We start from the raw sequence: 16,505 nt of genomic DNA on the forward strand, positions 1-16,505 counted from the left end.
AGAAAGACCATGAGAAAATCCTTGAAGAGATAATAGTTGAAACCTTCCCTAAAATGGGAAAGGAAATAATCACCCAAGTCCAAGAAACCCAGAGAGTTCCAAATAGGATAAACCCAAGGTGAAACACCCCAAGACACATATTAATCAAATTAACAAAGATCAAACACAAAGAACAAATATTAAAAGCAGCAAGGGAAAAACAACAAATAACACACAAGGGGATTCCCATAAGGATAACAGCTGATCTTTCAATAGAAACTCTTCAGGCGAGGAGGCAATGGCAGGACATACTTAAAGTGATGAAAGAAAATAACCTACAGCCCAGATTACTGTACCCAGCAAGGTTCTCATTCAAATATGAAGGAGAACTCAAAAGCTTTACAGACAAGCAAAAGCTGAGAGAATTCAGCACCACCAAACCAGCTCTCCAACAAATTCTAAAGGATATTCTCTAGACAGGAAACACGAAAAGGGCGTATAAACCCGAACCCAAAACAATAAAGTAAATGGCAACGGGATCATACTTATCAATAATTACCTTAAACGTAAGTGCGTTGAATGCCCCAACCAAAAGGCAAAGACTGGCTGAATGCATACAAAAACAAGACCCCTATATATGCTGCCCACAAGAGACCCACCTCAAAACAAGGGACACGTACAGACTGAAAGTGAAGGGCTGGAAAAAGATATTCCACACAAATAGAGACCAAAAGAAAGCAGGAGTGGCAATACTCATATCCGATAAAATTGACTTAAAAACTTTAAAAACTCTGTTTTTCAGAGACAAAGAACGCCACTACATAATGATCAAAGGATCAATCCAAGAAGAAGATATAACAATTATAAATATATATGCACCCAACATAGGAGCACCACAATATGTAAGACAAATGCTAACAAGTATGAAAGGGGAAATTAACAGTAACACAATAATAGTGGGAGACTTTAATACCCCACTCACACCTATGGACAGATCAATTAAACAGAAAATTAACAAAGAAACGTAAACTTTAAATGATACAATAGACCAATTAGACCTAATTGATATCTATAGGACATTTCACCATAAAACAATGAATTTCACCTTTTTCTCAAGTGCTCACGGAATCTTCTCCAGGATAGATCACATCCTAGGCCATAAATCTAACCTTGATAAATTCAAAAAACTCGAAATCATTCCAAGCATCTTTTCTGACCATAATGCATTAAGATTAGATCTCAATTACAGGAGAAAAACTATTAAAAACTCCAACATATGGAGGCTGAACAACACGCTTCTGAATAACCAACAAAACACAGAAGAAATCAAAAAAGAAATCAAAATATGCATAGAAACAAATGAAAATGAAAACACAACAACCCAAAACCTGTGGGACACTATAAAAGCAGTGCTAAGGGGAAAGTTCATAGCAATACAGGCATACCTCAAGAAACAAGAAAAAAGTCAAATACATAACCTAACTCTACACATAAAGCAACTAGAAAAGGAAGAAATGGAGAACCCCAGAGTTAGCAGAAGGAAAGAAATCTTAAAAATTAGGGCAGAAATAAATGCTAAAGAAACAAAAGAGATCATAGCAAAAATCAACAAAGCCAAAAGCTGGTTCTTTGAAAGGATAAATAAAATTGACAAACCATTAGCCAGACTCATCAAGAAAGAAAGAGAGAAAAATCAAATCAATAAAATTAGAAATGAAAATGGAGAGATCACAACAGACAACACAGAAATACAAAGGATCATAAGAGACTACTATCAGCAATTATATGCCAAGAAAATGGACAACGTGGAAGAAATGGACAAATTCTTAGAAAAGTACAACTTTCCAAAACTGACCCAGGAAGAAATAGAAAATCTTAACAGACCCATCACAAGCACGGAAATTGAAACTGTAATCGGAAATCTTCCAGCAAACAAAAGCCCAGGTCCAGACGGCTTCACAGCTGAATTCTACCAAAAATTTAGAGAAGAGTTAACACTGATCCTACTCAAACTCTTCCAGAAAATTACAGAGGAAGGTAAACTTCCAAACTCATTCTATGAGGCCACCATCACCCTAATACCAAAACCTGACAAAGATATCACAGAAAAAGAAAACTACAGGCCAATATCACTGATGAACATAGATGCAAAAATCCTCAATAAAATTCTGGCAATCAGAATCCAACAACACATTAAAAAGATCATACACCATGACCAAGTGGGCTTTATCCCAGGGATGTAAGGATTCTTCAATATCCACAAATCAATCAATGTAATTCACCACATTAACAAATTGAAAAATAAAAGCCATATGATTATCTCAATAGATGCAGAGAAGGCCTTTGACAAAATTCAACATCCATTTATGATAAAAACTCTCCAGAAAGCAGGAATAGAAGGAACATACCTCAACATAATAAAAGCTATATATGACAAACCCACAGCAAACATTATCCTCAATGGTGAAAAACTGAAAGCATTTCCCTTTCACCACTACTATTCAACATAGTTCTGGAAGTTTTGGCCACAGCAATCAGAGCAGAAAAAGAAATAAAAGGAATCCAAATTGGAAAAGAAGAAGTAAAACTCTCACTGTTTGCAGATGACATGATCCTCTACATGGAAAACCCTAAAGACTCCACCAGAAAATTACTAGAGCTCATCGATGGATATAGTAAAGTTGCAGGATATAAAATCAACACACAGAAATCCCTTGCATTCCTATACACTAATAATGAGAAAGTAGAAAAAGAAATTAAGGAAACAATTCCATTCACCATTGCAACGAAAAGAATAAAATACTTAGGAATATATCTACCTAAAGAAACTAAAGACCTATATATAGAAAACTATAAAACACTGATGAAAGAAATCAAAGAGGACACTAATAGATGGAGAAATATACCATGTTCATGAATTGGAAGAATCAATATAGTGAAAATGAGTATAATGCCCAAAGCAATCTACAGATTCAATGCAATCCCTATCAAGCTACCAGCCATATTTTTCACAGAACTAGAACAAATAATTTCAAGATTTGTATGGAAATACAAAAAACCTCGAATAGCCAAAGCAATCTTGAGAAAGAAGAATGGAACTGGAGGAATCAACTTGCCTGACTTCAGGCTCTACTACAAAGCCACAGTCATCAAGACAGTATGGTACTGGCACAAAGACAGACATATAGATCAATGGAACAAAATAGAAAGCCCAGAGATAACTCCACACACATATGGACACCTTATCTTTGACAAAGGAGGCAAGAATATACAATGGAGTAAAGACAATCTCTTTAACAAGTGGTGCTGGGAAAACTGGTCAACCACTTGTAAAAGAATGAAACTAGATCACTTTCTAACACCGCACACAAAAATAAACTCAAAATGGATTAAAGATCTAAATGTAAGACCAGAAACTATAAAACTCCTAGAGGAGGACATAGGCAAAACACTCTCAGACATAAATCACAGCAGGATCCTCTATGATCCACCTCCCAGAATTCTGGAAATAAAAGCAAATATAAACAAATGGGATCTAATTAAAATTAAAAGCTTCTACAGAACAAAGGAAAATATAAGCAAGGTGAAAAGACAGCCTTCTGAATGGGAGAAAATAATAGCAAATGAAGCAACGGACAAACAACTAATCTCAAAAATATACAAGCAACTTATGCAGCTCAATTCCAGAAAAATAAACGACCCAATCAAAAAATGGGCCAAAGAACGAAATAGACATTTCTCCAAAGAAGACATACGGATGGCTAACAAATACATGAAAAGATGCTCAACATCACTCATTATTAGAGAAATGCAAATCAAGACCACAGTGAGGTACCACTTCACACCAGTCAGAATGGCTGTGATCCAAAAGTCTGCAAGCAACAAATGCTGGAGAGGGTGTGGAGAAAAGGGAACCCTCTTACACTGCTGATGGGAATGCAAACTAGTACAGCCACTATGGAGAACAGTGTGGAGATTCCTTAAAAAACTGGAAATAGAACTGCCTTATGACCCAGCAATCCCACTGCTGGGCATACACACCAAGGAAACCAGAATTGAAAGAGACACATGTACCCCAATGTTCATCACAGCACTGTTTATAATAGCCAGGGCATGGAAACAACCTAGATGTCCATCAGCAGATGAATGGATAAGAAAGCTGTGGTACATACACACAATGGAGTATTACTCAGCCATTAAAAAGAATACATTTGAATCAGTTCTGATGAGGTGGATGAAACTGGAGCCGATTATACAGAGTGAAGTAAGCCAGAAAGAAAAACACCAATACAGTATACTAACACATATATATGGAATTTAGAAGGATGGCAATGATGACCCTGTATGCAAGACAGCAAAAGAGACACAGATGTGTAGAGCGGATTTTTGGACTCTGAGGGAGAGGGAAAGGGTGGGATGATTTGGGAGAATGGCATTGAAACATGTATACTATCATGTAAGAAACGAATCGCCAGTCTATGTTTGATGCAGGATACAGGATGCTTGGGGCTGGTGCACGGGGATGATCCAGAGAGATGATATGGGGTGGGAGGGGGGTTCATGTTTGGGAACTCATGTACACCCATGGTGGATTCATGTCAATGTATGGCAAAACCAATACAGTATTGTAAAGTAAAATGAAGTAAAAATAAAAAATTTTTTAATAAATAAATAAATAAAAATACTATGACCACTATTAAAAACTTCATGCACCTAGAAATAATAAATTCAATAAGTATAGAAGAAAACTACACAGAGGATTCAGGGAAAAGAACAGGTAGTCCTGCCTAACTGAACACATTTACTAAATAAATAGCTATCTCCTCTGAGAACTATAGAATAAAGAAGGGATTTCAAAATTTAATAATATAAAAAAGTTCATTTAGTACAAAGTATTTTCCATTTGCATTGATTCTACCTCTTAAACTTACTTTTTATACTTTACAGTAGCTTAAATTGGACCACGGACTTCATGTTTGTATGTATTTTTATTTTATATAAAGAAACTAAGGCTCTAAGAAATTGAAAGACATATCCAAGGTACATATCTAGTGAAGAGGATAGCTAAAACATAAACCTGGACTTCTAGGTCCACAACTTTTCTACAGGTTTTACAGTATTGAAGTATTAAAACCATGCCCACCACACAGTGTTACAGAAATGTTAGTTGTTACAAGAACGTGTAATATAATTACACTGATTTGATCAAGTGTGTGTCCATAATGCTTAAAAGGGTAATTCGATTCATAATAAACCTCAACAATGGTAACTCAGCTCAGAAGAAATAACTCCCAAGAGCATTACGGTCATAGAAATCTTTTTAAAATTTAAATATATATAATTTTTTTGCAAAGAAAGGTAGAGTGATAGATAAAAGGTTTTCTAGCACAAATTTATAATGAAATTATGTGGGAAAAATAAAATGGAATTTTTGAGTTGGAGTTTATCATGTATTTTTAAGTGAATGATGGTTCATACCAAACTGCTGTATTTTTTATTCCATCAGATCAATTTAAAAGGGATATAAAAGCTTTATTTATCAATATTCAATATTAAAGGACATTTAAAATGTGAGGGACAATGCTTTGAGATTTAAAATCCTGAACCCAATGCATAGGTAGTCCTAGTCTGGAACAAGCATCTGGAAGCTATTTTGAGAATGAGAAAATTTAAACATAGTGGGATATTAGATACTTTGAAATCTGACATGGAAAAGTAAAATGGTGAACTGAATAAAGCAACTTACATTATGTTCTCACTTTGGTTTAAAAACATCTGTGTATTCATACATAGAAATATCTGGAGGTATATCAATACCAATGTATACACAACAAATGAACACACACGTGGAGAGAATAGCGGCAATCTCCGAGAGGCTGAAATACCGCATTTTTATTTCATCTTTTATCCATATCTTTTTATAACGCATATATACAATGTTGTAAAAATATACAAAAATGCCTAAATACCAGTACTTTAGTAAACTAGAAATTAAAGTCTCTGTAATTGGTTGCTCTATGTCTTAAGTCTGGGAAATAAGCACATGTAAGTTAATGATCCTGAGGAAGGTTTTACTCTTTTACTTTAGCTGCGAAGTGTTTAAAATAAATATACTTTACTTTCAAGCATACAGAGTTCTAAATATAAAGATTCATAATAAAAACTGAAATGATCACAGACACTACAAGAAAAAAAATTCAGACTTTTAAGAATATTGGAAAACGCACCTATATTAACAGAGTTTAAAACAGCAAGAGTATATGCTTATCATATGTGCTTAAATATTATTCTACTTTAAAAACCTCTACATAAAATGTTAAGGCAATGAACAAAATAAATAAAATGTCTGCATTCTTACTGCATATATCAGTGTTAAACGCTTTACAGATACTTTTTAATCTTCATATCTCTCCTTGAAAAGTGTCCTTATCTCTTATCGCATTGATGAGAAAATCAAGACTTAAAGAACTATGTAACCAGAACACATAAACTCCTACTTGTAATCCTTTTGCAATATATACATGTATCAAATCAAAAATAAAACACTATATATCAATTATATCGCAATTAAAAGAAAAACTCCTACAAATTAAATTTAAAAAAATCAAAGACAACCCAATAGAAAAATGGCAAGAATGACCATTATCAAAAAGTTTACAAGTAATAAATAAATGCTTGAGAGGGTGTGGAGAAAAGGAAACCTTCCTATATCGTTAATGAGAATAAAAATTCGTGCAGCCACAAAGGAGAACAGTGTGGAGCTTCCTTAAACTAAAACTAGATTTAATATATGATGCAGCCATCCCTGAGCTTCCCAAGGGGCACACTGGTAAAAGAATCCACCTGCCAAAGCAGGAGACACAATAGACACGCATTCAACCCCTGGATCAGGAAGATACCCTGGAAGAGGAAATGCCAATCAGTTCCAGTATTCTTGTCTGAAAAAGTTCACGGACAGAGGAGCCTGGAAGGCTACAGTCCATGGGGGTCCCAAAGAATCAGACACGACTGAGCAACTGAGCATGCACCAGCAATTCCACTCCTGGGTATACAACCAGAAAAGATGAAAACTTTAATTTGAAAAAAGACACACGCACTTCAGTGTTCATAGCAGCACTATTTACAACAGCCAAGACATGGAAGAAACCTAACTGTGGTGTGGTTAGAAACCTAACACACACACACAACAGAACATTACCCAGCCCCATAAAAAAAAAAACAATGAATGGACCTAGAAATTATCATACTAAGTCAGATAAAGACAAATATCATATGATCTCATTTATGTGGGATCTAAAAAAATGATACAAAGGAACTTATTTACAAAACAGACCCACAGACATAGGAAACAAACTTCTGACTGCCAAAGGAGAAATAGGCGGAATGGATAAATTAGGGATTTAAGATTAATCCTTAATCTTCTCTGGTAGCTCAGGGCTTCCCTGGTAGCTCAGTTGGTAAAGAATCCGCCTGCAATGCAGGAGACCTGAGTTTGATTCCTGGGTCGGGAAGACCCCCTGGAGAAGGGAAAGGCTACCCCCTCCAGTATTCTGGCCTGGAGAATTCCGTGGACTGTATAGTCCATGGGGTCGCAAAGAATCAGATACGACTGAGCAATTTTCACTTTCAAGATTAATAGATACACACACTACTATATATAACATAAATGCCAAGGACCCACTGTATACCACATTACACCCTATATAACATACAATGGAAAAAAAATCTGAGGAATAGATATATAGACATAATTAATAGATGCAGGTATAACTGAATCAATTTGCTGTACACCTGAAACATTATAAATCAACTATACGAAGAAAAAAGTGGCAAGTGTTATTTTACAATTAACAAAAGACAATATCCATATTCTGCCATTAAGGAAATGCAAATTAAAATCAGAGATTCCTCTACTTACCCACCAGAATGGCTAAAGCTTCACAATAAGAATTCTAAGGATTGAAAATGAACACTCCAGGGGATTAGTGTAGCATGAGCTAGGGTCAAAGCATTGAAGCTTCAATCATTGTTCACATAGTAAATAGTGGTGAGTTCTGGTTGGACAGAGAGATGAGTGATTTAAAAAAAAAAAGTATTCTGGAAAAGCGGTTAAGAATCAGATGGTGAAGGGCCTTTAAAGGTCAGGATAAGGACTTTAACCTGTATACAATTAGCAATTCTGAACCATGACATGGATGACACAATTTAATCAAGTTTTAAAGGTATATAAAAGGCTGTTTCATAGAGAATGTTCCAGAGATGGAAGGACACAGAAACTCAAAAATCTTTCTATCTCCTATCTTGCAATAAATGTCTCTGTCTTCCACAGTATGGTTTAACTTCACTGCTCAACCATTCTTCCAAAACCTCCACCTGTTCTCTCAACCTTTCTTCCTCACTAGTCACCAGATGGGAGAAGGCAATGGCAACCCACTCTAGTACTCTTGCCTGGAAACTCCCATGGACGGAAGAGCCTGGTAGGCTGCAGTCGATGGGGTCTCAAAAAGTCGGACACGACTGAGCGACTTCACTTTCACTTTTCACTTTCATGCATTGGAGAAGGAAATGGCAACCCACTCCAGTGTTCTTGCCTGGAGAATCCCAGGGACCAGGGAGCCTGGTGGGCTGCCGTCTATGGGGTCGCACAGAGTCGGACACGACTGAAGTGACTTAGCAGCAGCAGTAGTCACCAGATGAACTGAATTAGTTCCCAGACAGACGCAGGACTGAGCTTTCAATCAAGGCGGGCCCAGGGCCTGCAACGTTCTTGTGCTTCTCCCAGGCATCTCACAATTTAAGTCCAGTGCCTTTCTGTATGCCCACCTGACATCTGTCCACCCATGATTTATCTGCCTGCTCCAGCTTGCCCTCCTCCCCTTCTCCCAAGTCCCTGTAGTTCCTATGTGGGTCCCATCACACAAAATTCAACATCTAACTAGCATCTATCTTGTTTTGTTCTCAATTCCGACAAGACTGTAAGCTCCTTGATAGAAGAGATCTCAAGTGTATCCCCCACCGTACCTGGTATCCAAGGCATACACTAGGTAGTTGTCAGTTCCTCTAGATAACAAATCCAGACATATCCTTTGATCCAGTAATTCCATTTCCAGAAATTTATCCTACTGATGCTACTGCTGCTGCTGCTAAGTCACTTTAGTCATGTCCGACTCTGTGCGACCCCATAGACCCCATATGCAAAAATACAATCAAAGTTACACATTGTAGATAGTAACAAAAACTAGAAATAGTCTAAATGTCTTTTAAGAAAGCCTAGTTCCATTGTGTCTATATTGTCCACTAAAAGAAAAACAACTTGGGACACCTACACATACGGACCGTAACAAAGTAGTAAGTGAAAAAAATTGCAGGAAAGGGCTTAAAACAGGTCCTATATTTATAAACACACACAATTTAGAAATACACAAGATTTCAGAATGACAACCTCTGCTAAGTAGGATGGACTTTTTCCTGCAGCATTAAAAACAGGCCCAAAATGGAGCCATTTAACTCCCACATCACCAAACCCAGCCTTAATAATTAACCCAATTATGTACAGTTTCAACTCTACAAAAAAATAGGAACTTAAACCAGCCAATCAGAAGTCACTCCATCAGTGCTAGCAAAGTAATCTGCCTGACAGACCCTTTCAGTTCAGTTCAGTCGCTCAGTCGTGTCCGACTCTTTGTGACCCCGTGAATCCCAGCACGCCAGGCCTCCCTGTCCATTACCAACTCCCGGAGTTCACTCAGACTCACGTCCATCGAGTCCCTGATGCCATCCAGCCATCTCATCCTCTGTCGTCCCCTTCTCCTCCTGCCCCCAATCCACCCCAGCATCACAGTCTTTCCCAATGAGTCAACTGTTTGCATGAAGTGCCCAAAGTACTGGAGTTTCAGCTTTAGCATCCTTCCTTCCAAAGAAACCCCAGGGTTGATCTCCTTCAGAATGGACTGGTTGGATCTCCTTGCAGTCCAAGGGACTCTCAAGAGTCTTCTCCAACACCACAGTTCAAACGCATCAATTCTTCGGCACTCAGCTTTCTTCACAGTCCAACTCTCACATCATACATGATCACTGGAAAAACCATAGCCTTGACTAGACGGACCTTAGTCAGTAATCTTTACCAACCGTTAAAGGAAAGAGACCTTGCTAGAATTTGTTCCTGCCCATTTCTGCCTATAATGTCTACCACTTCACACAGCTCCTCCAGTTTCTATCTGCCAGACTGTATACTACCTAATATATTAATTGCTGAATAATCACTGAATAAGATTGTAACATTTACTCACTTGAATTTTTTTTTTAACATTTAGAAATCTCTACTGTTTTAAAGAAAAAAAAGAACACAGAGCACAACGTTTGAAATAAAATATTGATATATTTTTACTCACTGCTCAAAAACACTAATTTACAAAACTTACAATGTAAATCCATTTTATTTAAAACAAGAGGAATGGTATATTACCATAAGAGGAATGGTTATACCTACATAAATAAAATTTGAGAATATATGCCAATTGTTAATAATGGTTATTTCTCGAAGCGGGATTACAGGAAACTTTCATGTTTTAGGTTAGTCATTTTTCTTTAAATAATAACCATTTACTTAATTTGGGCTTCCCTGGTGGCTCAGATGGTAAAGAATCTGCCCACAGTGTGGGATACCCGGCTTAGATCCCTAGGTTGGGAAGATTCCCTGGAGAAGGAAATGGCAACCCACCCCAGTATTCTTGCCTGGAGAATCCTATGGACAGAAGAGCCTGGTAGGCCATTGTCTATGGGGTCACAAAAGAGTCAGACACGACTGATAGACTAACACACACTTCAGTTACAAATAACAAAGATTAAAAAGATTTTCTATTCCCTCTGCTGGTGATCATTAGAGGTGAGCATTTTGGTGTACTTGACAATTAGTTAACCTGGAGAGAACCAGTTAGTCAGGTTGTCTGTTACACGAAATCTGGGTAAGCATTACAGGCACATCAGGCCAAAAATTACATTCAGAGAAGTTACTCATACAAAAGCTACCTCTCTGCTGCTGCTGCTGCATCGCTTCAGTCGTGTCCAACTCTGTGTGACCCCATAGACGGCAGCCCATGAGGCTCCCCCGTCCCTGGGATTCTCCAGGCAAGAACACTGGAGTGGGTTGCCATTTCCTTCTCCAATGCATGAAAGTAAAAAGTGAAAGTGAAGTCACTCAGTCTTGTCCGACTCTTCGAGACCCCATGGACTGCAGCCTACCAGGCTTCTCCATCCACGGGAGTTTCCAGGCAAGAGTACTGGAGTGGGTTGCCCTTGCCTTCTCCTAGAAAATATTAAATGTTTATTTGATGAAGGGAACCTCTCTAAACATAACGTTAACCTCAAATATTTACCAAATTACTCTAAGAGCCAGGCATTGCTAGGGTCCCTCCTGATGAACTGTTCTGTTTTTAAATATCCCTCATTTATCTAGACGAAAGTAAACTTGTAGGGAACCCATGTTTCTAAGCCAGTGTTTGAGATCAGATGGGAATCTCTAAATAATTGTACCCTTAGGAGCAAGAGGAAGAAACTAGGCAAACCACTAAATGCCACAGTTGTCCTCAGAGAAGTCCAGGATTCTACCTGGTGGATCTGTGCTTCACACAGCACATCACAGTCCTTAACGGTTCCCCTGTACGCCTGCCCCAGCGCGGAGCCTACACATGCCTGACTTGAGGAGTCATGGCCTTCTCCCTAAGCCTCTGATTAAACCCACAGGGACCAGAACTGCCTGTCTTTCCTACTATTTCCTACTGGTCTACTGCTCCAAACCTTTTCCATCTCAGCATGCAGGCATGTTGTGCTCTGTAGCTCAGTCGTGTACAACTCCTTGAGACCCTATGGCTTCTCTGTCCTTGCAATTCTCCAGGCAAGTATACTAAAGCCATTTCTTCCTCCAGGGATCTTCCCAACTCAGGGAATGAATCCATGTGTCTTGCTTCTCCTGCACTGGCAGATGGATTGTTTACCACTAAGTCACCTGGGAAGCCCTTTCCATTTCAACACTGACCCTGAAATCCAACCATGATAGCCTGACCACTGAACCTAATCGATTGCTTACCTCAATTAAAGCTAAATGCTTTACATGTTTTACAACTCATCTATACTCACAAGCCTGCAAAATATTTCTATTTCACAGATGAAGAAACTGAAATACAACCAGCAAATCTAAGACTTAGACCCAGAAACCCTGTTGCCTCACTCCAACCTTTCCTATGTAGCACTGTCTGCATGACCTATCTCTTTAAAATGGAGAAAACACTAGAAATCTTCCAGCAGTAAAGTGCTCATGCTTAGCAACAAATCTGAAAGTCAACAGGCCAGCTGAATCCAATGTTTACTCTTGGAAATACTGTTGGTCCCCGCTACCCTTGGATAACTGAGAACTACCGAAGTTTCAATTACAAAATGTTTATGTTTGCCAGTGCTTTTCCTAAGTTGGGAAGAGCTGTTTTCAAAAATGATTAGAGCTCAACCTCTCAACAAGTCAAACATATCTGGGTTCAGACTCTAGTTCCTTACCACCCGTAAAGTAAGATATAAAGTATATGTACACAATGTAACACAGCAAGTGCCTGGGCAGAAAGGAGCCAGGGTCCCCTGCTGTAATTATCCTTTGATTGCTTTACCATGAGTACTCCCAGATTGTGGGGAAGCTGACAAGCTCAAATCAGACTCAATACTCCTGCCCTCAAAAAACTCATGAATTAGGTTTACAGAAAACTGTTAACACGACAAAGAATTTTGCATTCTAGTTAAATTGATGAGCTGATAAACTTGAAGTTCTACACAAGAGAAACAAAAGTAAAAACCGGTACAGAAAAAAATGTTTTAATACCATGAAATTAGCACTCGGGTCAGTTACTACACACGATAATAAAAGCGACTAACAATGCCCTCAGAAAAACTCATTCTTCCGTCTATTTCCCTGTGAATGACAATGACTCCACACGAGAAGAATAACCCTTGACTATTTGTATCTTGAAAGCATTTTTATTGGGTAACCTCAAGTATTTTCAAAGGATGACAAACGGGCACAATGGGCAGCCAATCATAAAGTCAATAAAGACTGATCTTTACCCCTTCCGTCTACCTTTCTGCTCTAATTGTTAGGAGCCTGAGAGCTCACATTACCGGTAGGGCTTAGTCTTCTCCAGGTGAAGGGCATCACCTTTTAGTCCTCACGCAACTCTACACCGCAAAGACTAAAAACTATGCTCCTTTTTTCTTTTTTCCGGATAAGGAAACTGAGACACAAGAGAGACTGTAATCTGCCTAAATGTAGGAAATCTGAGTCAGACTGGACACCATTCTGGGTCTAGAGTCCAGCCCTTTTAACCTTTTCACGGCTTGTGGTGGGGGGCCGGGGACTGCACATCAATTGCACTGTAAAACGTGTGAAGAAATACAGTTACCAGAGGGAAGCAGGGGTTCCAGCGGGGTAATGGCATGCTCCATAACGGATTGCTGCTCTCTGCGTTAAAAAAAAAAAAAAGCCACATCAGAACTTCTCCTAGCTAATTAAACAGCACGCGGAAACGCCAGTACGTGTGGCCACGAGGCGGACCGCCGAGCGAGCCGCGCTCCCGGTGTGCGGGCCCGGGCACTGCCGGCTGGGCGCGCGGCGGCGGCGGCGGCGGCGGGGACGAGGGAGGCGTTCCAGGGCGCGCGGGGGCGCAGAGAGCGCGCGCGCTACGCGTGCCTCGGCGGGGTCGCCCGGTCCAGCCTCTCCCCGTGCCGCCGTCACCGTGCGGGAGCCAGGGTCGGGGAGAGCCAAGTGAGCCAAGGACGCGAAGGGAGCCGGAGCCGCCTGCTCCCCGCCCCACCCGCCGGGAACGCGGGTGGCGCTCCAGGGCTGCGGTCGCACTTACACAATATGGCGGGTGGAGCCACCAACGAGCGGGAGCGCAGACTGCGGGAGCCAAGCGATCGACGGCTCGGTGCTCGACTGAGGCGCCTCGGCGGCGCACGGCCCGAGGCCCGCAGGTTTAAGGGAAGGGCGCGCAAGGCGGCCCCGCCTCCTTCCGGGAGCCGGCTGCGCGTGCGAGCCGCGGGGCCCCGCCCCCAACCCGATTCCCCACCGCTCACACCCCACGGGTTCCCCCACCACCCCCGACCGTGTGTCCCCGGCGTTCGGGCGCCGGAACCTGAGGCCACCCTGCCACCCGCTCCCTCACGCGCCGCCCTCTCTTCTAGACCAGTTCTGCCCTGGAGCCATCACTGGTGTTTCTGAGGAACGCTGGTCCCTGAACTGTAGCCTGGAGGCCGCTATTTGCTCCAAGCCAAACGTTAACTTCCTCCGTCATCCTTTGTCAGCTTGGCATCAGAGCCAAGCCAATGTCGCTAGTTACCTAGAGTCCTTTTTCTCAATGCTCATTCTCTTTGATCTCCCGCTTGCAGCTCGTGTGCCTCAGGAGCACGCCTTCGTTAAAGGCTTCGCTGGGTTGCAACAATCACAGAATGTTATCGTTGGCAGGAACTTGAAGCTGCTTTTGGAGCTCTGCTCACTTCAACATTCACAGGTTGAAGAGTTCCTTCTGTGGCCACGCAGCCCCTTCCAGGTCTGAGCGAGCCAGGTCTCTAGACTTAGTAGACTCCCTAGGCTTTATCTTTTCCAGACTAAACTTGTTCTTTGAGGTTCCTAGAGGACCTGATTTTTAGCCTCCGCTGTCGTGGTTCCCACCGTCTGTATTTAATGTTGCCATACATCGTGGTTCTGACAGTTGATGAGAACTGCACAGCTGTCAGCATCTGACAACTCTTGCAGACCCCTGCCCTGAGAGGCGTGACCAACTAGCACGGGCTTCTGCCAGCCCGCGGCCCATCCCCAGGACACAACACACTGCAGAAGGCCTACCTGCTGCTGCTGCTGCTAAGTCATTTCAGTCGTGTCCAACTCTGTGCCACCCCTTAGACGGCGGCCCACCAGGCTCCCCCGTCCCTGGGATTCTCCAGGCAAGAACACTGGAGTGGGTTGCCATTTCCTTCTCCAATGCATGAAAAGTGAAAGTGAAGTCGCTCAGTCGTGTCCGACTCTTAGCGACCCCATGGACTGCAGCCTACCAGGCTCCTCCGTCCATGGGATTTTCCAGGAAAGAGTACTGGAGTGGGGTGCCATCGCCTTCTCCGAAAATGCATACCTGAGAAAGTCCTAACGAACACAGGCCCCGGACCTCCCAAGGACTTGCGATTGTGAATCTGTAACTTAAGACTCAGAAGCATCTCTACCAACTTGAGAGCCATTTCCTGCAGATGCAGTGAGGGTAGCATCTTTGTGGGAGAAGAGACTCCTCGCTTTAGCAGCTGCCAACCAGCGAGAGAAGCTTGTGTAATCGCCCTTAATACTGACCGGCTCTTTGCCCACTCTTCCCCCTGCCTCATCCTCCCGCTGTTAAAGCCCCTCCCAGTAACCTCCGCAGGAAGAGGAATAGAGCTCAACTCTTTCAGTAGTTACTAAACAAAATCTGTTTTTGACGCTTGGACTAATACCTGGCTGTGTTTATCTTTGACACTGGTCACCAAGTTCCAGGGGTGATCCAACCATAGAAAAGTACATCGCTGGTACTCATTAATCAGCTGCCAGATCAAATGAAACTTGCAGGTGTTTTTCACATTCACCATGTTAAGCCAAGTGTACACCTACCTCACAGTTAATTTTAAACCAAACTACTAAGGACTTCACATGTATTGTAGTAAAGTTAAATATTAGGTCTTACCATCAGGATACAGCAGGTGAGCCATTTTAACTATGTGCTTGCTAACCGTGGGGCTTAAGAAAACTACTTAGGTTTCCTCGTATAAAATGGAAACAGTGTTATCTACTTTGGAAGAGTTCTATAAGGACCAAATGACTAGGTTTGGATAAACACTTGGGTGGGTGCCTAGTGCATATAGGATTGCAAGAAACGTTTGTCCCTGTCCATCAATATGAGAAGTATCCAGTTTACATCTTATAACATCCCTGTTTATATTTATAGCACACTTCCTTGCAAAGTTTTTATGTGTAATCTAGTTCAGGTTTCTTTCTCCCAAAGAAAACTGAAATATTAACCACAATAAATTTCAAAGGTCCACGTTTCAAGATGCTCATAGTGAAACTAGAACACAACACACTGAAGGTGAAGGGAGACTGTGACCGTGTAACAGACAAGCGGTTGCTGACTATATTTCAGTATCAAGCAAATGGGGGCTTCCCATGTGGCGATAGTGGTGAAGAACCAAATAGGGGCTTCTCAGGTGGTGCTAGAGAACCTGCCTGCCAATGCGGGAGATGTAAGAGACGCGGGTTTGATCCCAGGGTCGGGAAGATCCCCTGGAGGAGGACACGGCAACCCACTCTAGTATTTTTGCCCGGAGAGTCCCATGGACAGAGGAACCTGGAATGCTATAGTCAGTCCATAAGGTCTCAAAGAGTCAGACACGACTAACGTGATTTAGCATACACACCCAACAAGCAAGTGGACCAATAAAATGATGACCAAGGGTGTTACTGAGTCCAAGCT

At 41.2% G+C, this 16,505-nt stretch overlaps 1 protein-coding gene across 1 annotated transcript in view; it reads right to left on the bottom strand.

The window, feature by feature from the left end:
* Positions 1-13,947, bottom strand: part of TPK1 (thiamin pyrophosphokinase 1) — a 395,099-nt gene extending 381,152 nt beyond the window's left edge. The window contains exons 1-2 of the mRNA XM_068973117.1: positions 13,875-13,947; positions 13,419-13,477 (exon numbers count right to left, since the gene is read on the bottom strand). Of these exons, the coding sequence (XP_068829218.1) occupies positions 13,419-13,461 (43 nt within the window). The 5' untranslated portion in view covers positions 13,462-13,477; positions 13,875-13,947. The remainder of the gene's footprint in view (positions 1-13,418; positions 13,478-13,874) is intronic.
* Between the last annotated feature and the right edge of the window lie 2,558 nt (positions 13,948-16,505).

The sequence above is a fragment of the Capricornis sumatraensis genome, chromosome 5, assembly GCF_032405125.1.
Source record: "Capricornis sumatraensis isolate serow.1 chromosome 5, serow.2, whole genome shotgun sequence".
Taxonomy (NCBI): domain Eukaryota; kingdom Metazoa; phylum Chordata; class Mammalia; order Artiodactyla; family Bovidae; genus Capricornis; species Capricornis sumatraensis.